The sequence below is a fragment of the Poecilia latipinna genome, unplaced genomic scaffold (assembly GCF_001443285.1).
Source record: "Poecilia latipinna isolate Pla-1442-1.1 unplaced genomic scaffold, P_latipinna-1.0 Scaffold86, whole genome shotgun sequence".
NCBI lineage: Eukaryota > Metazoa > Chordata > Actinopteri > Cyprinodontiformes > Poeciliidae > Poecilia > Poecilia latipinna.
In genome coordinates, this window is record NW_015112702.1 from 294,829 (window position 1) to 320,227 (window position 25,399).

General features: G+C 40.9%; 2 protein-coding genes across 6 annotated transcripts in view; one reads left to right on the forward strand and one right to left on the reverse strand.

Annotated features, from left to right (window-relative positions):
• ccdc12 (coiled-coil domain containing 12) overlaps positions 1 to 6,171 on the reverse strand; it is an 11,117-nt gene extending 4,946 nt beyond the window's left edge. Inside the window, exons 1-2 of the mRNA XM_015022231.1 lie at positions 6,008 to 6,171; positions 3,303 to 3,376 (exon numbers count right to left, since the gene is read on the reverse strand). Coding sequence (XP_014877717.1) covers positions 3,303 to 3,376; positions 6,008 to 6,091 — 158 coding nt within the window. The 5' untranslated portion in view covers positions 6,092 to 6,171. The remainder of the gene's footprint in view (positions 1 to 3,302; positions 3,377 to 6,007) is intronic.
• Positions 6,172 to 7,493: 1,322 nt separating this feature from the next.
• nbeal2 (neurobeachin-like 2) overlaps positions 7,494 to 25,399 on the forward strand; it is a 45,776-nt gene continuing 27,870 nt past the window's right edge. For 3 of the 5 annotated variants that reach the window (XM_015022243.1, XM_015022253.1, XM_015022260.1), the window contains exons 1-14: positions 7,494 to 8,249; positions 16,489 to 16,577; positions 16,728 to 16,892; positions 17,630 to 17,711; positions 18,037 to 18,149; positions 18,402 to 18,484; positions 19,947 to 20,032; positions 20,126 to 20,429; positions 21,491 to 21,597; positions 21,849 to 21,935; positions 22,649 to 22,732; positions 22,889 to 22,987; positions 24,014 to 24,669; positions 24,753 to 24,885. In XM_015022243.1, coding sequence (XP_014877729.1) covers positions 8,175 to 8,249; positions 16,489 to 16,577; positions 16,728 to 16,892; positions 17,630 to 17,711; positions 18,037 to 18,149; positions 18,402 to 18,484; positions 19,947 to 20,032; positions 20,126 to 20,429; positions 21,491 to 21,597; positions 21,849 to 21,935; positions 22,649 to 22,732; positions 22,889 to 22,987; positions 24,014 to 24,669; positions 24,753 to 24,885 — 2,163 coding nt within the window. In that variant the 5' untranslated portion in view covers positions 7,494 to 8,174. Of the gene's footprint in view, positions 8,250 to 15,374; positions 15,521 to 16,488; positions 16,578 to 16,727; positions 16,893 to 17,629; positions 17,712 to 18,036; positions 18,150 to 18,401; positions 18,485 to 19,946; positions 20,033 to 20,125; positions 20,430 to 21,490; positions 21,598 to 21,848; positions 21,936 to 22,648; positions 22,733 to 22,888; positions 22,988 to 24,013; positions 24,670 to 24,752; positions 24,886 to 25,399 lie in introns of those variants that run through there. The other 2 variants (XM_015022270.1, XM_015022278.1) reach the window with 2 other exon arrangements.

The following is a 25,399-nucleotide window of genomic DNA, read 5'->3' on the forward strand; positions in this document are numbered from 1 at the left end:
GGGAGGTTAAAAAAAATAAAAAAAAAAAAAGGGGCGCCTAAAACCCCCCCCACCCCCCCCTCCAAATTTTTAAAAAAAAAAAAAAAAAAAAAAAAAAAAAAAAAGGCGGTAAGAGTATAATGCCCCCATTTATACCAGCAAGCTTTACTGATTAACATGTTCCACCTGCTCCTGGGCACAGAGGGCAGAAAACAGCTGAGGAATTCTTCCCTTGATGCAGAACGGCCACGTCTTTCACCACAGCGCCGCACAGGGGGATTCTTGGCGAGCTTAGTCGACGTCTCTGGCAGATCACACTGAGGGGTCCAGAGGCGGAGGTTAACAAGCACCGCACAACAGACTCATCAGCTGCTCGGAGCTCAGCGTGGATTTAGGATGAAGCTCGACACGCTGTGCTCTTGATAGATTCATCACACTCGTTCTGTGTGGACGGCCCAATGCCTTGTATGGGTATGGGTGATAAAGCTAACTGGCTGACAGAGGACCCTGTGTTTACGCAAAACGTGTGTGTGCAGATCAGATGCTTACGAGGCTGGTTGAGTGGTAGAAAAATGTAAACTTTACTTTAATTGTTAATACAACCAAAATATGACCGAGTAAAGCACTGTCACTTTAATACAAATAAAAATGTCGTATGTAAGCCAGCGTGATCAAACACTACACAAAAATGCAAATGATAGATTAGATACAAATTTATAACCCGATCCCGACGTATGCAGGGACAACCAGAGGACTGGGAAAACTGGTTTTTAATATTCATTCAGCCGGGGTGTCCGGCTATCCAAAAAGGGGCTGGTCAAACCTAACATTTACCCTGCAACACTCTTCAGCTGGTTCTGGGAGATCTTGAGAAACGGCAAACCGGGACGAACACAAACTTATTCCAGTGAGTTCTGGGGTCGAGCCTGGGGTCTCCGTCTGGTGGGACATGCCTGGAAAATCTCCAAAGGGTTGGGTCCAGGAAGTATCCTGATAGAAGCAACTCCACTGATGTTGTTCCAGACGAGCAGCCGCTCCACTCTGAGATCCTCACATTAAGCTCAGGCTGAGCCAAAGAGATCAGGCTCATTTCAAACAATTCTACCCAGAACCTCGATCTTTTAGTCTTTAGGTGACATTTTATAGCGTCACGGTTTGAATCAGCTCCCATATAAGATTTTTGTTTGTCCGTATCAAGAGTAAACATGGACTTATTATATGAGATGGCATTCTGGAGTGCTAACACTAACATATTGTCTATTGTTGTTAACATAACATCTACAATATTTATCATTTTGGTTTTGATTCATAGAATTCAGCAATAATATAGAATAAAGTTCACTAGTAGTTTTAAGTAAATATGCTTATTTGTACTATTACTATTTTTGTCGTTCTCATGTTTAAAGAGAAACACAGGACTCTCAGCTTGCCAACTGTGGTTGCTGGTGGCAGCAGCTTAGTTTCCACACGAGTGTTTGTGCTTTTTCTTGTGATGGAGGAAAAGCCGTAGTAGGTCACATTCAGTCAGCTGACTGACTGTGTGCAGCAGATATGCAGATATGGTTGGGGTTACGTTACTCCATGCTCCAAACAGCAGCAGAAAACTTGGGTTCCTTTCTCTGGTATTTCATTAAAAGAAAATTAAGTCATAGAAACACCATGATAGAAAATATTTAGCAGTTTTAAAAAGTTTTTCAAAACCTCAATATATCTGGTTAAACGGTAAATGGGCTGAATTTATATTCACAGTTTGGGGTTAGGTGCCTTTGCCCAGGGAAGCTGGAATCGAACCAACAACCTTCCGATCACTGACTAAATTTCATTCTCATCTCTGTGGAGAGGAGCTTAGACAACTGCAACAATTTCAACAGGCAAAGTCGCAAGTTCTTGCATTTATTTTGATGAAGCTGCAAACGGAAACCTGAACCTTTTAGTGAGCCGCTGAAGGTCAGAAGGTCGTCCACATTGTTAAGAACCACCCTGTTGTGTCCATTAATATTTAAGCTGAATTTCACACCATCTCCATCACTATCAAGTCCTTTTTTTCCTCCCACACCTGAAAATAAACACGCAGCAAGAGACCCAGAGAAAAATTATGTTTCAACTGCCTCCACTAGCAGAACAAAGAACAGGACGGACAATAGGGGTGTAAATCTTTTGCCCCCAAAGTTTTTTTTTTTTTTTTTTTTTTTTTTTGTCATTAGCCGTCACCAAGTTCAAATGCTTCTAAACACTGAGGGGTGTGTTTACACATTTTCCACCTCAAGCAGACGGAGGCATCAAAGTGAAACTGTGATAAATTCGGAGCATGAGCTGAGAGGGGCTCTCTCTAAATGTTTAGAGAAAACTCTTGCTGAGGAGGAAGGGCAGCAGGAGTGCTCAACTGTTTACAATAATGTCAGGCCAGCATACACTCAGCTACTTTAACGCACAACACGCCAAGCATGAACATGAAACGGAAAGATTTCAAAGGCGTTCAAAGTTCTTTGAATGTAAATCGTCGACAGGAGGAACTTGGAATCTGCTTGCCCATCTTTCTCAATAAAAGAACTGAAGTTTTAGCCACACCTAACATGATGAAACAGGAAAAGCTGCAAGGCATAGTTGGGGCATCTCGTGGATTAGACTTGGAACAAAATGTTAGAAAACAAAGAGGCAGAAACCTCGAAGGGACAAGCAGAATTTCTTTTCTTCTTTCCAAACCAGCCTGCTTTCGCAACTCGATCTCCTATGAAACTTTAATGCCGATAACAAGATAAATTACACTCACAGCATATTGCAGACCGGTGTCACTGTTTTCAAAATAAGGTTCTGAAACCCCAGAATATATTTGACACTCTTTACACCCAAACACTAAAGATGTTTGTAAGCCCTGAGGCTATTTTCACCCTGGAGGAGAGGCCTGTCTTGTTGGACTGGAGGAAAAGCTACGGCACTCCCTCAGGTGCCTTTAGAGCAAAGTCATTAAATATAAACAATGGAAAACAAAAAAAAAGGTCCTGTAGGACAGGAAAGATGGCTGCTCCCTCCAACCGACTGCTAGTATGAAGTTGAGCGAGCTGCACAATATTTGAGCTGCTAATGGCACCAGGCTGTGTGGAAACCCAGTGTAAACATCCAATCTGACAACCTACACACACACAGACAGACATGCAGCGGAGAGGCGATTAAAGCGCAGATAAATGCTCTGATCTTGCACATCGAGTTTAGTTTCAGTTCCGTTTGTGCGTAAACTGTAGAGCAAAGAAGAAGCAAACACTGAAGAAAGAGCAATATGCAAACAAAACAAATATGAGCATCTCTGCAGAGAGAGGAGATCCAACCTGTGCTTTTCTTCGGGGGTCTCCTCCAGTGCCGCCTTTTTGCTCTCCGGTTCCTCATCTTCCTGCTCTCGTACCTGCAGATGCATCAGCACGGTAGGACCATTTTAGCAAATAGCATTATAACAGCACAAAGGAAAATAAGAATCACTGCATTCAGCCATGAAAAAATAAGAAACTTCCCAATTTTTTTTTAAAGAACATATATGATTCACCCTAGTTTAGGTCTGTCACAAAAAAACCACAGACCATCATTTGCATAGACAAATATAATTATGAGTGTTTGTAATGTCCTGTCATTTGGGAGTCAAATGACACATTTACATTTTGAACTTCATTGCTTAAACTGCTGACCTGTCCAGACGTTTCTGTGGGGAAAAAAAAAAAAAGATAAATCTGGAAATGTGGATGTTTTATGCACTGGTGGGGGGGGGGAAGCAAATGTATTGCTTGCATAAAGTCTATCCACATGTACGGTAATCAAGTGAGAGAAATTACAAAACTCATTTGCAAAAATTAAAAAGCAAGCCCCATCCACCTCTCAAATATATTGACCTAAATTTCAAAGTTTGCAAGAAAGGAAATCAAACCCCTCCCAGGCTCTTATTTTCCTGAAGAGGCTTCCTGTCCACCTGCTAGAACAATTCAGGGCAGTGACTTCTAATTCAAGTGCAGCACAGAAGGACAACAACTGCAGACTGGAGGAATGTCAACAAAACATCTGTCAGCCATTCCAATATCACAGGATCTTATGAAAAGAGAGGATGAGGAGGGGGGACATGGGGTGGCACATTGAATACGGTTTCTGCAAAAATCCCTTTGTGGAGCATGCAGACGACCAGCATAGTGGAGCAAATGTTTCAACACAGACTGTAACCCCAACGAGGACCTGAAAATCAGAAAATCATCTTTGTTTCAAACAGATCCCACTCAGAGGTTGAAGTGGAGGAAAAATAGTAAGCCCACCCAAGTGAAGTGAACCGAGAACAAGTCTCCGTGGTTACTGCTGCTACCGACCATTTACCTCTGGAGGTGGAGCAGGATCTAGAAATGCAATCAAACCTACTTACCCTGCTTAAAGTTGCAGGTCAGAAAATCAATATGCAAACAAAACAATTGTTTATTACCACGGCCATATTAGATTTGAATATTAGGTTTGTGACTAACTCTTGTCCTTTATTCTTGGAATGACTTATTGTCCTGTTGATTTTCTAACGTAATATTTTATGTTTTAATTCATATATGCAAAACAAATGGGAAAGATTATTATAGTTATAGTAATGATTATTATTTTCTATGTTTGTTTGTTTTTTTCTGGGGAGAGATAGATAAATGCCAATAGTCCAACTCATGTTGTGAGCAGAGTGGTAACTGGAAAAGTTTGTATTTAGTGAAGCTGTAACTGAATCGGTGCCTAAAATGTTTGTGTGTGTGAATGAAACAGCATAAATTGTTTTCCGCTGAGATACAACTTTTAAGTTAAATAAAAAAAGACATTTAGTTCCATAAACCAATGCCAGTCTTCAGAAAACATATGTATACATAGCTTCATCTATTTAAAGCAGTATAATCACATTCCTCTGTAAAAGGGCTCACCACTAATGGAAAAATACAGACATATTTCTCCTCCACTGTGAGCCTAATGTCAACTTGCTTGTTTTCCATGCCCGTTTATTTTTTTTTTCTTCTTTTAAACATTTTTTTTTATTTAATTTTTTTTTCTCTAATGCAAGGACTTTAAAGTTGGGGTCAGAAGGCATTTGTAGACTTTAGATTACATTAATTTATATTTATGTAGGACTGGGTGATGAATTGATTTTATGAATTTATCAAATTTTCAGTTGTTTTTTTTTTTTTCACCAATCCATTCTTTGGGTTTTTGTCATTTATATCAGCTCTCCCAGGGCGTTTTACAAGCATGTTTAACAGGTGGTATTTATTTTCGACTCAAATTTCAGGTTTACTTTAAGAAGGGGTCACTGAAATAAAATCAGATTTAGCCATTTATACTGAGACTACATGCATCCAGGTAGAATCCAATTACAAATATGTTGACTTCTAAAGGAAACTAGTTGGATTAGATTTTATTTGAGGGTATCGGGTAAAGGGAGGTGGGGGAAAAACTGCTTGCCTCACAGATTTTTATTTGCAAAACAAAAATACAAGGGACTGTCTTGACTAAGTCTTTGCAGTCTAGCATTAAATGAACGACGCAATAGGACCTGTCACAAATTTAAAGTGATCAAATACACCGTGTAATTTAATCTACTGGAGTTTAATATCTTTCTCAAGCGAACATCAGGTTTTCAATGTTGTGGCCGAAAAACGTTAATATAGGTGCAACATAAAGCAATGTGCACGGACAAAGCAACCTTCAGTCTAATCATCAAGCATATAGAGAGGTAAGAACATAAAACATTTAGCTTAGCTAATCAGCACTGCAAAAAAAGATCAAATATGCCACACAACGACCATTACAAAAAAAATTTGACTCGAACTCATCTTAATTTAATGTCTAAACAACTATACAAACACACACACACAATGAACTTGAATAAAAATGGGTATTTTTTCAATTCCTTTCCTCAACTCATTGGCTAACGTTAGCCTGAAGCTAAGTTTGCTAACGTTACCTAGCTTAAAAAATACGATTTGTTTAACTGTGTTCAAATTCTCAAATATTATTCCAAGCTAGAAGAGGGACTTACGTGAAGTTTTTTGTCCCTCAGCGCTTTGAGTCTCTCTTTTCTCTTCAGAGCCTGTTCCTGCAGCGACCCGACGTTTTTCTCCATGTTTATCTCTCCACACGCCGCTCAACTCCCTCTGACATCCATTAACAGACCCTTGCCACAGCAGGGCGTAAAATCGCCCGTCGAGCGCTTCAACTTGGATGGTCTGTTGCCTGCTCATGTGATTTTGTTTTGAAAACAAATGTGCCCCCAATTAACAACGAAACCATTGTAATTTTTACATCTTTGTAAAATAACAAAAGAGGTATTGTCTTGCAAATTAAAAAAAAACCCACACATTTATTAATGCATATAATATTTGCATTTGTAATATTGTGCGTAGATGACAAGTTATTTTTCTCAAATTGTTTATTATTCAATTACATTTTACAAATGCTCTCTATATAGGTCCAAGTTCATGTAAGCAAATATTACCGCCTCACTGTAACGTTTGCTGATGGTCACAGTGTCAGGTCTTGTTTAGGAATGTAGGGCATTGCCATAGTAATTCAGCTTCCTCAAGCTGCACTGGGTCCGTGTTTCTGGTGATTAACATTAGCGTGTTACAACACAACCCTGTCATGGTGATGTTGAAAAACCCAGAATAATAACCTCAGGGGGGGAAAAAAACAAACTCAAGGTCAATCAGTAAATAAATAAACTCAAGTTCCAAATGAGATTCACAGTTTAACAAAACCTGAATATCAAAATAAAATAATATAGCACATTATATTTATCTTGTCCATGGATCACTACACTAAATGTGTTGCACAAGCTGCACAAAGAAATGGTTCAGTAAAGCCACTGAAAGATGCTCTAGTCAGAAAAAGAAAACAAACCTATGCAAACTTTTTTTTTCTTTTTTTATAAATATAAACCTGAAAGGTGTGGCATGCTTTTTTAACCATCTCCTCTGACTCAATACATTGTGCAACTACCTTTTGCTACAATTACAGCTGCGAAGCATTTCTTCTCTCTTTGCAATTACTTGCCAGGAAGGTATTTTGTAGACAAGACAAATATATGGTTTTAGCTAAACTATGGATTGTTGAGAGTAATGGGGATTGATTTCAAACACATGCCACACTTTTCAGGATTTTAAAATAAAACATTTTCAGAACATGTCGTCTCCTTCTACTTCACTTTGTGTTAGTCTTCCAGATTTCTTGTGACCTCCTACTATTTATTAAAAATGAAATGTACCCTCTACCTAATCGAACCTTATACGTTTTAATTTCAGTATTCATCCTCTAGCAGGGTATGACAATTATCTCTTTGTTTCTTCATTTTTATTTCTAGATTACTTTATGAATGGCATCCCCCCCCCCCATGCATCTGCTGTTTATTACAGTCTTGTTAAATACAACATAATAAACAATAAAGAACCATTGATAATGGAGTCTGAAGTTCAGCTCTTGGCTGTTTATTGTGCAAAAACACGCGTTCCTCGGCCTTCAAAAATGTCCCTGGTTCTTTCTACTGTGAAGAATTTGCTTTTATATTTCTATTTTCCTTTTTGGAACAGGTAGACTTGTCTTCTGCCGATGTTTGGCCGTGTTTGGTTAAGCCCGTGTTTATTTGTGCATGTGTCTTTAAGAATATCAGTCTACCTGTGAGCATGATCTCCAGTCAACTTCCCAGTGAATTCATGGTCTTGTTAACAGTAGTTGATGATCAGTCGCTGCTTGCCCGCCCTCTGAAAGCAGCTAACCCCAAACGGGCAGCGCTGTCGTTTCTGGGTCCCGAGTGGATGGCACCTCTCGGTTCTTCCGTGGGAGCCCTCTCCAGCAGGATTCATACAGCAACAAGCTCGCTGTAACTGCGGACATAAATGGGTGTTTCTCCGGGCGTGGATTTCCACGCATTTTCCTCCCCTGTGCTTGCACAGTTTCGGCAAGTGATCGAATCAGCGATTTGGTGTTTCTCCCCCCAGCCCCCCTGCGTTTTTTGATAACTTTGCGTTTGGACACTTAGAGCTGTTTTTCAATATTTGTTTTATCATTCGGATTTGTGTACCTCTGTTGGATATTTGCAGGAATGGTTGGCAGGAGCGCGCCGCGTCCCCCTGCCTTTAGGAAGCAACTTCAGACAGACGCCGCTCGCATGATTCTTTGAAAGAAAAAAGAGAAATATACACAAGGAGGTGATGAGCAACCACAGAGGCGGCGGAATGGCATCGAAGGAAAGGCTGTACGAGCTGTGGATGTTGTATTACACAAAGGTGAGTGCGAGTGCGGAAGAGCCGACGATGACACCTGTTGTTGTTGCTCCTCTGCCCGAACTTCAGAGTTATTCAGAGCCGATAAACGCGTAGCGATCAGGCCTGTGAGCCCCGTGGTTAGTTGTCAGGCTTATATGAGGAAATCGCTTCTTTTTCGCCTGCTCGCCTATAAACGGCGTTTATTTACCTTGTGACTTTGGTTTGCGTTGTGTAAACCGAACAAGTAGCGTGTGTCGTTTTCGTACATTTCCGAGACTTTTCACCTCTAGTCACGAATAAACTGCCACTGAAACACTTCTTAAAGTTAATTAGATCATGTACCTGCGATGCAGGTGTTTCTGGGACGACTTCCTGTTCCTGTTCCTACCTGGCTGCCTGTCTTCCTCACTGAAACATGTTGTAGCTGTATGACAATGTTCTTAAAAAATGGGATGCAAGGACTATTTCTTTTTAGTGGAATTTTTGTACCAACCAATTACTAGCTAAAATGTAAAGTTAGTTAGCTATAATGCAGGCTCGGTACATGATCTGATAATTCAGAGTTGCCAGCTTTAGGTGTAAAACAGGGATAGCTTAGCAGAGTGAAGGGTGATGATATCATGGCTTTCTGTGTTTTTAGTACTTGGAGATATTTCCCAACAGTCAAAGCTGTACTTTTATCTGTAGAAGCCTTCTTTCTGCCAGCTGTCTGGCACTATGCAGCAACAGGTGGGGAGGGGCTGCACTGTGTTATACTATTCTCCATCACTCTAGCACTTCAGCAGCTTTCTGTGTGGAGTTCTAACTACGGATGTTTCCTCTGGTACTCCATGGATGTTAGGTTAATTGTTCTCTCTAAACTGCCTTCAGTTGTTAGTGTCTGCTTGCCTACTTGTCCCATTTTTGTCCTCGTGTTGCCCTGTGATGATGACTGCTAGAGATGGTTGCCCGGACAATGCCAACACCCCAATCCTGCTCGTAATAAGCTAGAATAGAAACTGAATAGATGGTATAACTCGGTACAGGTAATTAGCTCATGACTCATGGGGTTAACAGTTCATCAGGAACATTTACATCTGAAGTTAGAACTTGATCTTAACCAGTTTCTCAGTAAAAATTGAATGCTTAGGTAGATCTATCCTTAAACCAGCCTGTAATTGGTACCAATTAAGATATGTCTCTGTTTTCCCCCCTTTAATGAGATGACTCAACAAACTTGTGAAATCTTGGTCTGTTGTACCACAGTTTTAAGCTCGTCAGTAAGTATGACTGGAAAACCTTTACTCCAGTGGTAGTTGTTATAAAAAGTTTGACAGCCTCTGCGTTCTTGGATAAATTAGGCATAGAGCCCGTTTAACTCCACAGTAGATCATCATTTATTACTCTACCCTCATGTTTATACGTTTTCTTGAAACCTAGATTCTGAATAATGATTTCTGCTTAGCTTGGCTCTGAATGGGCAGTGACTCATTTATTATTATTTCATGTCTTAGCAATCTGCTTCTTTGCCTGAGGACAGCCCTGCACTCTCTCTCTTTAGTCTCTCTTCACAGCAGATCTGCAGTTTTGACAATTAATAAATTTCATTAAGATTCTTTTTTTTATCTCTGTTGTTTGGTCAGGCCTAATCACAGCCTATGCTCCAAATTCATTTGAGAAGACGGCAGTCAAATTTGGAAAATCAAAAGTTAGGCATGTTCACTACAGTAGTAAATGTAGCCTGTTTTTACTCTTTTATTATGGTATTTACTCAAAATATTTAAAACAAAACTGCATTTTAAGCTCTGATTTCTTTAATTTAAAACTATTTGCCCTTCAGTGCACAGTTTGATGTTTGTTGCTTTAATGAGTTCACTTTCAGCACCTTCACTGTCAACAATTATTCTGTATATTAGTAAGAATAAAATAGTCTCTCCTGCCAGGAGGGTACAGTAAATCTCGATTCAGGTAACCAGCCCACTCCTGTCAGAGCTTTGTTGTATGACTTCTTGCACAACATATTATCAAATGAGTCATCTTAATCATTTTTGGCTGATCCCAGAGGATTTTTTTTTTTCTAATCTACTCTTTTATTTCCCTCTCTGCGTTTCTGCTGCATAGACAGCTGTAGGTGTGCCAAGCTTTCTGTTTGTGCAAGAAACACCAGCTTGAAATCTGCACTGCTGTCTTGGTCTGTTGCTAGAAAGAATCAGAGTTAAAGCGTGTGTTTGTGGTGTCTGGTGCCGAGGAGTTACAGTGAAACTCCTCTGAGTGAGAGTTGTCTAGCATCTCTCTCTCTCTCTGTGTGTGAGACCACTTCCTTATTAAGGTGAGTCTTGGCTGTCTGTCACTTTCCTCTCTCCCTGTTATAAATGAAAAGAAATGGCTAATAATGGTCCTTTTAAAACCGATAATCAACACTTGCTCTCATCAGTGTTGGTTTTTCATCTACTCAGGTGGTAGAGGTAAAGGGTATAACTCATGTCTGATGCAACCTCTTCATGTGATTCACACAGCGTAGAGACACAAGAGGCTGCAGAGAAGCAGCAGAACTGATTCCCCAGCCTCTCCTTTAGAGCCTACCACACCATTGTGTTTAGTGCTTTTGTTATCTGCCTGTTAGGTGAGTTGGCGCAGACAATCATTTTTCAACTGGACACATCCCTTTACTGACTCACAGGTCTGGTTCGTCACACATCAAGGAGAGATTTGACTGTAGTAAATAAGTTGAGCTGCACAGCAAACCCGGGCTTTGTTGAGTCTTTTATTGAAACCGTTGACGAACCCTCAGCAGCTTCGCGCAGAGTCCCCACGGATGACCTGCTTTATTTGTTTTAGATGCACAATTTCAGCCGTTTGTCTCTTCAGGTTTTCTTGAATTTCTCTCTGTAGTGGTTGAGGACTTGAAGGCTCTCAGCCTTCACGTACTTGCAATAAAACTCAATAAAAAAAAAGCAAAACTTGCACAGGCTTGTCATTGGAAAAAAAAGAGCTGTTTCCTTCAATTGTGTAAGAAATCACACACCCCTTTAAGGACTTTCTAGAACACCGACTTCTGTGGATTGTTTGAAAGACGCTCTGATGCAACGAGAGAATTTTTTCCATAAAAGCGGCGCTGAATAACAAATTATCTCTATTGACAGTTTCCTTAATGTCTGCTTTTTTTTTAAACCTCCCACTTTCTTTATCATCCCATGCATCCTTCACATACTTTGGGTCAATAAATAACTCAGGGGCCACTGTAAAGATATGATGTTTACACTCTAAATGCTTCTTGAGTTTTTCCTGGGTTTTGCAGTTGAGTGCCAAAAGAACCTATGGTTGTGTTAACAGACCCTCATAGCAGAGCCAGGTTTCAGCTCTTGTTTTTAATTATGCTGGGTTAAAACCAGCCCTGCTGGCGTTGCTTCAGGAGTTTTAATCTCATTTATAATGCTAGTTTTTATGCCTTACAGGCAAAGAAAAGGCAGATCAAATCATGACAAACTTAACCTTCTCAGATTGTGCATAAAGAAGTGTTAGTATGGGCTTCTTAAGAAAGTTGGCTTTATTTAAAGGTATATAGGTGATGATTATGCCTTACTTTGTGCTGGACTCACATAAAAGTCTTTACAAAATACATCTTTGTTATTGTAATGCAGCAAAATATGAAAGGTTCAGGGACTTTTGCAAGTCACTGTTGATGATCATTCCACTTCCTCTATAGAGGAAATGAATTATTGTTGCTATTTTTATCAAAGTCAAAGTCAGTTAGGAAAATTACGTATCTATTTTTATATGACCTTTTAAATAAAGCTATAAACTTCGTCCCATTTTACCAAGCTTAGATGAGCTTTGCCCCGTTTGTAGTCGCAACCGAACAAAACTCTGCCTTATCTGCGGGTCTTTATCTGTTGGTAATTTATTTTTGAGCTGTTATTGGCTAATTCATTCACGTTATGTTGCACATCTTTAATTTAGCCCAGACAACTCCTTACCAAACAATCATTCACCTTTAGAGTTTACTTGTAAATAACCTCAAGATGTTTGGGATTTTCACTGAGAAAATGACCCAGAAACAACATCGAAACGGAGGATGAGAATAAAGAACAAATAAGCATCTTTCCTAACGATTAGTCGTGATCCAAAAGATTTCCTGCTCGCACAAAAACAATCTGTGATTATCGTGTGATCTCTTACTTGAGGGGACTAATTAAAGCCCTGAGAGGCAAAGCCAGGCCACAGCGACAACCCGACTGCCACTCATCGGCACAGCTGTGAAACCGTGCCCCTCGGATCGCTCCGAGAGCTGAACAAATGACATTACTTATGTGGCCGCGTTCACCTGATTCTGAATGTGACCTGCAGCAGCAGCAGCCATTCCTGCAGCTTTTGATGAAAGTTGTGTGATCGAATCCCTGCCACCCCACCCCTCTCCTCCCCCGACACCCACCATGAGCCACGGCCTCCACTGTTTACCAACAGAGCCGCCAACCAGGAAAATCAAAGTCCTCTTTGCTTTCACTTGTGCAGGAAGCCGGAGCGAAGCAGAATGCCAAGCAGCACAGAGAAGCACAGCTGCTTGGCCACGTGCAAAGAAAACTGCTAAATAACACAGCTTGCAGGGTTAGTCTCGCATGCCTGTTTTAGGATTTTGGCTTTAATAGCAGCGTTAATAAATATCCCATTAAAATACCTTAATCAAGTGCTTCTTGCTCCGAGTAATGTGCGGGGAAAGAATCGGCTACGATGGCAGTAATTTTTCTCTCATGGGAGGCTAATCAATGAGGATTTCTTAACGAGTGGAGCCGGTTTTGTTTTACTTCTCATTAGCAAACCGGTCTCACTTCCTATCTGGAATCTCAATTCTTTTTTTTTTTTTTTTACTTTTTATCAGATTTACAACTACACCCGCACATATTCCAAGTGAACATACAACAAGACGTCCAGGGCAAACTCAGGCCGGAGTAGGAATGTGGCATTGACATAAAACTGGAAAGCCAAGCGTGCCACATGTGGTCATTTGGTGGTTTAGTTGCGCCCCAACATAGTTGTAAGGCAATATTTTCCAAACCACAAAGCTTAATCAACTGCATCCTATTTTACTCTCTTAAGGGTGAGGCTTGAGCATGAGCAAATCACAAATGTCATAAAACTCAAACTCTGTCGTGAGTATCGTTGAGGACTGAATCGTCACTTCATCCGTTGTCCTTGCCGCTTCCCTTCTCAGATCCCAGATACCTATTTGTCCAGATGCTGGAAAGAAAAACAATGGGCTGTTTAGCAGCTTCCTGTTTTCAGGCAGCGCAACCAGGGAGGATTTACAGTAGCATCCAGCAGAATAATATAGATTTATTGTCACTTCAAGTTTGTATACTTCCTTTACTAATATATTTACTTTTAGTTTTTATTCATAAATTATAGAAATTAAATTCTTAAATGTGTTTGTAGTTCGAGAATTGATTTTACATTTACTATTATTATTATATTTTAATTTATTTCATCAATTTGCATTTCACTGAACATATAAATGTTTGTAATCACATTTAGTTTTATTTATTTATTATTTTGTATTTCAAATTTTTATTTCCTTTGTTGTTAATTCATCGGCAGTGTTGCTCCTGCTTTATGGAAAAAATTGTTTTTCATTTAAAAGTGTGTTGGCATGCATGCTGGGGTGTCTGTTTGTTTTTTGGGCATGTGTATGTTTCTGTTGAAAATGTGTTTTTAATTTTGATGGGGATTTACTTGGATTGGAGGTTTGCTGTTATTAATTTGTACAGCTCTTTCCATTGATGCTTGTTTGAGAAGTAATTTATGAATAAAGTTTGAATGACTGTAAAGGAGCGGGTTGCATTTATGCCGTGCATAAATTGTTGCATTAGTAACAATCTGACACTGGTTACCGTTGGTTACTGCATCAGATGTGACCCCTGTTTCTACACATTTGGGAATAGAAGAGGTCACTCCACTGAGGTCATGGTCTGCAGTGTCTTATAAAGATTATGTTCGCCTTTCATAAATGAATTTAGTCTATTGGTTCAACAATATACGTAATGGATTCAGTGTCTACTCCAGTTTTATCAAATTGCTTTCAATACCATATCCCTGTCCTATGCATATAATTAATGCCAAACATATGCTTGAAAACTCATTTGCTAAATCATAAAGAATGCTCTGAACGCTGACATTGCCTCTATTATTTTTCTCAGCAGTGACACATATGGTGTCCTAACCACAGTTTCTTCTGCGACACGCTGCTCCATCGCAGTTTTAACTACGTTTAGAAAGCTACGTTAATTTAATCTAAAGCAGAAGAAAGGCACAGCTGACGGTTTCAGTGCACACTGCTGTTAATATTTTCATCTGCTGCAGACAGCAGAAGTGCTAAGTTAGTGCTAGCATTTGTACACTATTGTGATATAATCTTTCTTGTGATATAATCCTTTGACAGTTAATCTTGTGCATAATTCAGTGCAGCTCATATTAATTGTGAGCAAAGAAAACCTACAGAACTTGTTCCACTTTATAATATCTGTGCTTTGCTCTGAATGTCGTAATTGACTGGTGCTTCAGCAGATCTGTGTCCGCATCTCCTTCGAATTATAGACAAACAGGAAGCTGAGACAGACAGAACCGTCTTACACTTTAAACATTATTATAAGTGGTTAAAAAAGAAAAAAAAAACTACTCTTTTGATCAATCACACAGAATGTGCGCTTTCTATAATACAGATTTGAAGACATGAAGACATAAATAGACCCCTACAGGGAATGAACTGGGTTTATTAAGACAGCTGAATAATTATCATTTAAAAAATGGCTCGATCAGGACACAGATCCAATGCTTAGCATCAGGTTAGGACATTCTAAAAGACTGTTGTCTATTGTTTTTTTTTTTTTACCCAAATGAGAAAAACAAAAACATGTTTGTCCCGCGACATGTTTTTGATGTTATATTTAGAAAAAAAAAAGCATAACATGGGCCCGGTTCTTTGTTGTTGCTGCAGGGAAGTTTTGACAGAGGCCTCCTACCTCCATCGCTGCTTGCAGCACAAACCAAAAGAGGAAGGGGTTTGACTAGGAAGCCGAGTATGGAGGAAATGAGTTTCACTTAAAGTGACATGTAATTTCCTGGCTGCTTGCTTGACGTTAGCAGACAAGAGGCGATTGAGTTAGACGCCTGAGTTTGGTTGAGGAGTGATGTGCAGCTGCCGAGCTGCCTGCCGTCGTCCGCTCTGAAGGTTTCACCGGAGACTGGGTTCGCTGGAACCTGGCACCCTGCTCAGACTCAAACAATGAGAGATGGACTGGCACCCAAATCAATGCCAGTTGGTAAGGCTAATTTAACACCAGTGGAGCATTTGAGAGCTTTAGTAGATGCCAAAGACCATTAACGTCTGTCTTACTGAATGCATGTTGGATCAAAAGTTGTTTTACGGTAGTGTTCTAGCAAAGATTGTATACTGTACATGCCTGCCAGATAAGGGAAATGCCAGATGAATTGTTGCTTCTCGTGTCGTGTTCCATGTGTTATTTATGAACAGTGAGTAAGAAAGTCCGACGCGACTTATCTTCCTTCTCGCAGCCTGCTTTTGAGACGCTCCTGTGTCCCAAATCGGCAACGGTGGTGGCTGGCATGCTCATGCAATCAGCACGTTCAGGTTGCTCTGCTGCTGCACATTCTGTTGTGTAGTTTCACTTTGACACGCAGAGCAGTTCTCCTTAATCCATCAGAGCTCATTAATTTTTCAGCCTCATATGGAGGCGTTTTTGAATGTTAAGAGTTAAGCTGTTTGCATGAAGACCCACGTTGTCTGATGTGTATTTAAGTGGCTGTTGTACCAAGGGATGATCGGCAGGATATGTTGCACTGCAGAGACTGATTGAAACCACGATAACAGGCGTCTGTAAACATCCTCGACTCACATGACTTTCAAAGGACCTAGAAACGTAGAAGTCCGCTCAACAAGATGTCCATCTTGAAAAAGTAGCAACAGAGACTTGTGAGTTTTACTCTGCGCTGGGACAGATGTGGACTTTGAAAGACGGGGATGATTTTGTTTGTCCTTTTGTAAGAAAAGGAAAGAACTGCCTCATGCGTTCCTCTGTTCGTGTCACATTTCTTTGCAACATCCTGTTTCAAAAACAGGTCAAAAGGTTTAGTCACTGCCATCTTTTCGGCCGCAGGTCGTCAAACACTAATGCTCAGACTAGTCATAGCATTCTCAGACGTGCGTATTGTCTCTGAATGTATTGTTAGCTCACTCTCAGCATGTGCATGTGTTGTTTTCGTCCTGCAGAAAGACGTAAGCTACCTGCAGCAGTGGCTTGAGGCGTTCGTGGCATCCTTTGAGCGGCTCATCGATGTGCAATCTCTGGAGCCTCGGAGGTGGGTAGTAACAGTTGAAAATCTTCAACTACATTGCCGCCGATTTGCATTCCCACGAGGCAGGTGCATTGACGTGTTTATGTTGCACGGTGCCATCCCAGTGCACGCCTCTCCCTCCACTCATTTTGTCCTCTGACGCCTTTCTTCCAGGCTGGAGGAGAGCAGCTCAGAAGTGCCTCTGCTCCCCAGGGAGGTCCTGGTGTTCCTCAGCACCCAGCTATGGCACAGCGCGCTCCACCTCTCCAGCGCCACCGAGCACAACGGCAACACGCCACACCCGCTGCTCCTTATAAAGTTCTTTATCATCGTCTGCAGGTGAGACCTCTAATCCTGCTGGGGTCATCTTAGAGTCACTTGACTGCTTTTGTCAACTAAGTGACCAAAACGCAACACAACATAAAATGTTTGATAATAATTGCTTAGAAATTTCAGATTTAGTAATTCATGGTATTATAAATCCTTGAACGGTAAAGTAAAAATGCCTCTGATACAAATGCTGATTGACTGCTCAAATATATGCATACCTCCCTAGTAATATTTGGTAAGAGGTTAATTTGCAAGTTGCATTTCAATCATGCACTTTTTGTAGCCATCAGAAACTTTTTTTTTCCTAATAATTCAGCTTGACACAGATCAGCTCCTTTAGACAGACTGTCAAAGCTCGTTTAAATCCGCTGATGTCCCACACAGACTAGACTTTTAACCATAGTCTGGAAATTTTTAGTACGGCTGCAATCTTGGATTTCCACAGCCCTAATGTTAAACCATTTTATCCATTTCAAAATCTAATGCGATGAGTGTTGGATGTGCGACTGTTCTTCCGCTGGAGCACTTGGGTGTGTTCAAGTGTCGAATTTTCAGCTGCTTAAGGTGAATCCGAAGAATTAAATCCTCCTTCCGAGGAGTTAGGCCTGCTTCTTTTAATTCGATTCACTTCATGGAAAGTATCAGCAAAACAGCCCCACAAAAAATTGTTATCGATATTTTCTAAATGCCTGTTAAGCTATTAGTTACGGTTTCTCAAAACAGCATTCATTTCTGCCTCCTTCTAGGAACATGGAGAACATCGATCCTGAAAAGACGCCCAGCTTTGTTTTTGAAACCATCAAGCTTTTGAATTTCTGTTTGGAGCAGGTAAGACCCTTTGGAACAAAAGAAACAAGTGGTTGATTTACGACTCGCATACCAGGCGCGGTCGGCATATGCAGCCTGCAAATCCCAGAAAAGTCAAAGCAAGGCGAGAATAAACTCCAAGTGAATTCATCATATCTGTAGCTTTTGGCATCCTCTCCCTGAAGTGACAAATCTAGTTTAGATTGAAAGACAAGTGGGTGTGTGTTTGACCTTCTATTCAAAGGACTGGAATTGTTGCACATTGAAAGACTGACAACAGGTGTATCTTGAGAACTGAGGCTGAATGGCAAATGAATGCTTGTGCACAAACCTTTTGTTTGTACAGCTAAAGAAGGGGCAAGGAGAGAAGTCATCGCTGGAGCAGGTGGTTCAGTATGGACTGGTGCTCTGCGAGAGTCTGTTTGACCCTTATCAGACGTGGAGGAGATGTCTGGCGGGGTGAGTGCGCGCCGTCTTGCCCTTCAGAGTGTGTGACTGCGTGGGAGGCGAGACTCCGTCGATGCAAAGTCTCAAAGAATACCACGTCAATATGATGTCTTGCCCAACCCTCTGCAGTGTGTAACACCTCAACTTGTGGCTCCCTACGCCTTGAAAACAAACCAAACTCTGCACCAGCAGCATTAGTGGAAATCGCACGTCGATTCTTAGGCGTGATAGGACGGCGGTGACTCAAGGCTTTGTGTTTTGCAGGGAGGAGGTGAGTTTGCTGGAGAGGAACAAGTACAAGTTCTCCCCGCTGGCCTTGCCTGAAGAGTTGCCTGCTCTGTTTCATGGTGAGACGCTGCCAGCATCTCTGATCTTTGCCTCACGAATCTCAACAGTCAAAATGTTGTTTTGCTCAAATGCATACATTTCTTGTTTCAATCTTAACATTAAAGAAACATCCTGATGTTTTATAAACAGTGTTAAGCCCATTCCGATCTGGTCCAACCTGTTATTCTTCAGTTAAGGTTAAAACTCAGTTGTCCTCCATCTACTTATCAGGTTTGTCATTACATAATTCCATTTGATTAGCAAGTGCTGATCTATAAGCCATGTGGGAAAGCTCGTTTTGACACAGTTTAAGTATGCACAAGTCTTTAAGAGGATTATGCTGTAATGGCAGGCTTTGATTGGAAATGTTAAGGGCCACTTATGTAACATTTAACCAATTACGGGGGTTTACTTTTTGAGAAAGAGGTTGCAGCAGGAACATTTTTTACAAAACAAAAGGAAAACCAGTAGTTTTAGCTGGGATTTCAATGTTTTATTACAGGGATCCATCCGTTTATTTCTACTGTTTTCTTATGTAGAGAGGATTGGAGCGGCAGATACTCAAAAGCAGAGGTAACCACTGCTTAGTAGCACCACTGAAGGGTGATTTCTTGATTGGAAACACAAAAATCCAGATTTTTTTCCAAACCCCTTTTTTTTTTTTTTTTTTTGCTATGAATGATGTTGTGACTCAAAGTTTGTTATTTTTAGCACCAGTAAGGTGTTTAAGATAAATTTCTAATATAAGATGATAAACTGCACACCATGTAATAATTTTGTCTTTGTTTTAAAGTAGTCCACAACGTGTCACATGGTGTGATTTTTTCTCTGCTTCTAATATGAACGGTCAATGACCACTTATTGCCCGAGAAACGAAAAAATACTTTGAATAAGTTCGTAAAGAGAATTTATACTCACCTGAAAGACAAAACCGAAAGCAAAAATATGTAGATCAGATATAGGACAAAATATTTTGATAAGCACTTCTCAAGGGTTGATACTATTGTAATATATATTTTTTTTCCATTATTGAGTTTAGTAATGACTCAGCCGAAAGGCATAAATAAATCTTAAACCAAGTCAGTCTCTGACTTTTTCTGCATATTTAATTTTATTATTTGCAGCTTTCAGTTTTTTTTTTTTTTTTTTTTTTCTTACCATCAAAACGTATTTAGGTCACTCTGTCATAAAACACATTAACCACATTGTTGTGCAAGTGTGGAGCGTTTTTAGCTGAATTTGACATTTTAGATGAAAGAGGTGAATCATGTCCTTAATAGTTAAAATGTGTTTGTGCATTCACTGTATGGTAATATCTTATTTTCTGTCTCACTAATATTCATGTTGAATATTTAATTCTCTAATTGAATATTTTTGGTGTTTTTGAAATGTGTAAAATCAGCTGAAATGTATTTTTTTTCTCCTGTGTTCGTTTTTCCTGCCTCGTCTTAAATGCAGTGTTGATTTCTTTTCTGTATCCAGAGAGTCTCCAGGAGAGTGAAAATATCCCAGAGCACCTTATACTCAGACTGGTTCATCTCCAAGGTGCTGTCATCAGTGGGGGAAAGGTCAGCAACTAATCTGTATTATTCACTTATTTAAAAAAAGAAGTGGAGGGGTTGCAAAGTTCATCTAACTTCCTTTTTTATTTATTTTTCTAGAAAAATGGCCTCCTCTCCATCAGCCCTCAGTCTGTTGAGGACCTGTTCTCCGTCCTGCGGGTGTGGTGCTGCCGGATCTCTGCCGAATCTAAAGACACGAAGCTCCCGCGGCTGACTCTGCAGTGCCTGACGGCGATGATCCACCTCCTGCATTCCAGCAGTCCGGTGGAGCGGCAGGTGGAGATCAAGACGATACTGGAGAGCTACTTCCAACTCCTCAACTGGAACCGTCCGCTCAGCAGCGACCAGGAAGACAGGCAGAGCTGGGAAGAGAGCCTGATATCGCTCCAGAGCCAAATGCTAAGTAAGAGCATCGCTTCTGCAGATGTATGTGGCACAGCTGTATCCTAAGTGCGTGGTGAATCTCAGTCACTTTGATCAAAAACTTTGATTTCAGTATTTTAAATTAAAACACTCACACTGACTCGTTACACACAGAGTAAAATATTTCAGGATTTCACTGTTGGTCTTTTAGATGATTACAACTAAATACCAAAAACTATGTTTCTCACAAAATCACAATACTCGGGTAAAACAACTGAGAAAATATGTTTTTGATTCGGCTCTCGTCTTGGCAGACAGTCATTGTCTAAAGCCGTGCAAGGTCATCATCGCTATACAGGATGGCTGTGAAAGTGGTGCATTCAAGTATGTTGATGGCAACTTTAGGGGGGGAAAAGCATAATACAAAAGGACCACAAACCACAGAAATAACCAAATTTTGCAACCACAACCAACTTTGACTGGAGTCTGAGCTTCAAGAGCCACCACACACACACACCAATGTCCTGGAAATGGACTGCAACTGTTGCATTTCTTAGCTTCAGGATCGTTAAGCCTCTCCTGAACCAATAAGAGTTTCAGAATTAGCAATGTCCCAACCACCTGGATTACAAACGCGCCATGTCTTATGATCCAGTAATCATGTTTGGTGTGTTTTGGTCTGTCCTCTTAAACTTCCAGTTGGTGATGAGCACACTGGAGGTTTGCTGTTTAAAAACCTCCCCTGTTGCCACATGCATGTTACCAACTTTGCAGTTACAGCGAAGTTGGTAACTCGATGTGATCCTCTGGCCTTCCGTAGATAGAAAACTTGTTTTGCCAGCTGGTGTAGTAATCTTGATTGCATTTATAACAGGATCAAATAGGAGCATATTCTTGTTTGCTCGGGTACCTTGACATAATTTGCTGTGAATTGATGCTATATAAATAAATTCTTGAAATGTGTCACTCTATTTACTGTGTTTATGTGCGAGTTTAGCTTTTTGAATTACCGAAATGAGTTGTCTTTTTTAATGGTATTCTAATTTATTGAGATATTTGCCCCAGAGGTCAAAAGCCAACATTTGTCATCATTTATTTTAGCTGCTGTTCCTGAGATCCTGCAGTGCGCCGACAGGCCCGTCCTGCAGGCCGTCTTCCTCAACAACAACTGCTTTGAGCACATCCTCAGACTGATTCAGAACAGCAAGGTTCGACTCGCTGCCCACCTGTGTCATTCTGCCACTATTCTTATTATATCATGTCCACTTCCTCTTTCAACGATACTGCTGCTTTAACTTCTGTCTGTAGTTTTCTTTTTTTGAAATGTCACAAGCGTTTCCTCGCGTTGCCAGTCTGCATCCTCTCTCATATGATTTTGTTTTTGGGTCTAATTGTCAATCTCTTGTGTGTTTGCTGCATGCTTTTTTTTTCTCTTTTTTTTTTTTTTTGCGCCCTGAAGCTCTTTCAGAGCAACAGGTGTAGGCCGGAGCGTGAGGTTGTGTGTGACCTCACCACACATTTACTCACAGATGTCAAAGCGGACCAGGTACTCCCTGCTTCCCCTGTGTGTGTGCTTAGTGTTGCTCTTGGTCTCGTCAGCAGGAAACTCAGCCTGTCTCTGTGCTATTTAAACAGGAAGTTATAGGCAGGAAGTCAGGCTTATACTCTTGTAAATAAAACAGGTATGGCTGGATATGATAACTGCCGTCAGGTTGACTCTCATTGATTTATCTTATCTGTAGCTCTAATTGAATTTATTGACATAAATCAAGACAGTTATCGGCTGAATTCCCTGCTGCAAGCACGGGCCTATAAGGGCATGTTGTGCTCATCTTTGTGCATGAAGGGGATGGTGTTTAATTAAACGTATTCCCGTGTTTCTCTTCCACCTCCTGCTTTCACATGTGACTGCTGTGGGTTGTGTAAAAAGGCCTGGCTCATGTCCTGGAGCTTGATGTTGACTAATTTCCAGCGGTAGCTTGGGATTGCTTAATTTCTTTCTTTTTTTTTTTTTCTTTTTTTGATGCTTGGTTTGAATTTTTGGGTCTTTTTTGCATGCCAGGGCCTGTCTTTATTAAACAAAGAGGTGATTGTGTGGCAGCTGGTACAGATGATGCCCTCATTTCTATTTCGTCTGCTGCAATAATTGTGGTTTTCTTCTCTTACCGAGCAATGTTATTGGTGAAAGATGTTACTAAATGAACGTTTGGTGTCTCTGTTGGATGCTGTACATTTTGAGCTCTCTTCATTTTCGTGTAGGTGTTGGAGAAAGGAGCAGACAGTATAACGGTCCATGCCTTGGGGGTCCTTACGGCTATAATGAGCAACTCACCTTCTGCTAAGGTGATTTCAAAGAATCAAAATGCATAGAAAGTTGCTGTCTGTTCATACATGCTCGTTTTGTTTCCTAACAGTAATGGAAGTGTGCCAGATAATTGACACTGTTGAGCAATTTTTTATTTTTTTTTCCTAACCTATTTCTGTCTCTGGTGCACTCAGGAGGTTTTCAAGGAGAGGATCGGCTACTCTCAGCTGTTTGATGTGCTGAAGAGTCAAGGTCAACCCACCAAGCGGCTGCTGCAGGAGCTAATGAACATGGTGAAGTCTACATTAATTTTTTTTAGCACAGAGTTGTGATTTTTTTTTTTTATTGTTTTTTTTTTTGTGCCCCAATACCGATCCGAGTCACTTAAGATTAGGCATTTGCCGATTCTGAGTCATAATCTGCTACTATACTAATGTTAATACAATAAATGCCATTTGTCTTTTAAAAACTCAGTAGATTTAATATGCAATAAAAAAGTCTTTGTATAACATGATCTACATTAGTAGTAGTAGTAGTAGTAATTTTTGCAGGAATTCATGAATATACTTCTCATATCTGGGTTTAGCTTTCTTTCAAAATTCAGCAATGCTATGAGTTGACACCCAAGTTATGCATTGTTTAGTTTATTTCTAGATATATAGCTGTCTCAGTCTTCAAAACACACGTGGTCCTTCTGGCAAACGTTGCATGTGAAAAGATTGCCTGGCTTTGCTAATGTGACATTAGCATGTTCCCTCTCGGTTTTGATATTACTCGTTGATCATTCGATTTGGAAACCGTTTCACTTCATATGTAGGTAGTCATGTGACAACAAAACTTTCAAAGCAGCTCATATCCTGTTTATTAAACGGGGGACTTGCTTTGAATCTCATAGTTTCTATTGAATGTTTCTAGCTGTCTGAGCACGTTGTGCGTAGCAGGTCATGTGACAATATGTGCCTTTACATGAGGTGAAAGAAAACTTTTAAGAAAAACTCACATCTGTTAAATTGACAATATAACCTGCATCTCATGTAATACAGCTGTATAAGCCGTCTATCCGTTTCTATAAGTACTTTATAGATTCATGGGACTTTGTGAATTTCTCCAGCTGTTATCAAGTCACAGTCAGGGTTCACCAGAAGAAAGACCAAATGAATCACTGAATTTAGGCTGACGTAAATTCACTGAAATCTTAGTCACGGACTCCCATGTTGATCATTCGAAAAGACCCTGATCAGAAACGTATCAGGTTTTGATCTTTGACCGCTTTGCTCCGTCTGTGTTTGACGTTCTGTTTTTTTTTGCCTTCACCTCAGGCGGTGGAGGGCGAGCACGTCCACGCTCATCATCTCGGCATTAGCAACGACCAGCCCTTGCTGCTGCTCCTGCAGTGGCTGCCCGACCTTTCCGGTCAGAGGGACCTCCAGCTGCTGGTGGCCCAGTGGCTGGCGGCCGTGTCCGGAGGCTCCAGGTCGTGCCGCACCGTGGCTGTGGAGGCTGGCATGGTGGGCGCCTTACTGCAGGTGCTCTCGCAGCCCCAGAGTTTGGACAGGCAGTGTGCAGACGCCCTGCTGGGCCTCCTGCAGGACCTGGGTTCTCTCTGCATGAGACCAGAGGAGCTGAAGAGCCTCCTTAGACTCCTCAGGATGGACCAGGACAGCGGTGCAGTGGGAGGGAGGATACACCCTTATTGCACCCGTATGATATCCGTGCTTTCAGCCATGGCAGCCAGAGAGGGCCGGGACAGCGCTCTGCAATATTTTGATCTCACACCGCCCATGGCAGGGATTATGGTCCCGACGGTCCAGCGCTGGCCAGGGAGCGGGTTTGCCTTTCACGCTTGGCTCTGCCTCAACATGGACTTCCCACCTTATCACTCCGAGTTCTTTAACAACAATAAGCATCCTTCCAACACTGACAAGGGGTCTCAGCATGACATGGGAAAAGGGCCACGCAGAAAGCAACTCTACAGGTGAAGAGGACGTTGCTTTGAGGTTAATTCGGTCCCAGATGTTGTCGTACGTTTTCAACTAACGCGTTTCTTCTTGTGTAAAGTTTCTTCACAGCAAGTGGAACTGGGCTAGAGGCATTTTTCACCATGGAGGGTGTGCTGGTAGTAGCTGTTTGCACTAAGAAGGACTACATGGCCGTTGCTTTGCCTGAATACCCGCTCGTTGACTCACGCTGGGTGAGTATAAACACTCATAACACAGACGTTTGTTTTGGGCAAGTATTTGTCGTTGCTCAGCAAAGTTTAGAAGAGATTTCATTCAGTGTGTCGTGTTAGTGGTACTTTTACAATCCAAGTGTCTTTTTCATACTTGTGCCGAATTTCAACTCTGACTGTGTCTGGTATGCAGAGCTGTGGACGTCTGCAGCTCCTCCAGAGTTACCACAGGCGTCTTAGCTGCTTCTCTGATCTCTGTTACCTAATCCTGCAGTAGTCTTCATCGGATTCCTTATGATCCTGTTTGTTCTCCAATAGTTTCAGAGAACAACTTAGACTGAAACCAACAGGTGGATTACAGTTTAGTAGAAGTTTTACTCATTTCACTTCCGAAGGCAATTAGTTGCACTGGAATGTATTTAGAGGAATTGGCAAAAAAAAAAAAAAAAAAAAAGGGGGGGGGGGGGGCCCCTGATTGTTTTCCCCGACACTACTTTTTGATTTTTTTTTTAAAAAAACACCATTAAATATTGTT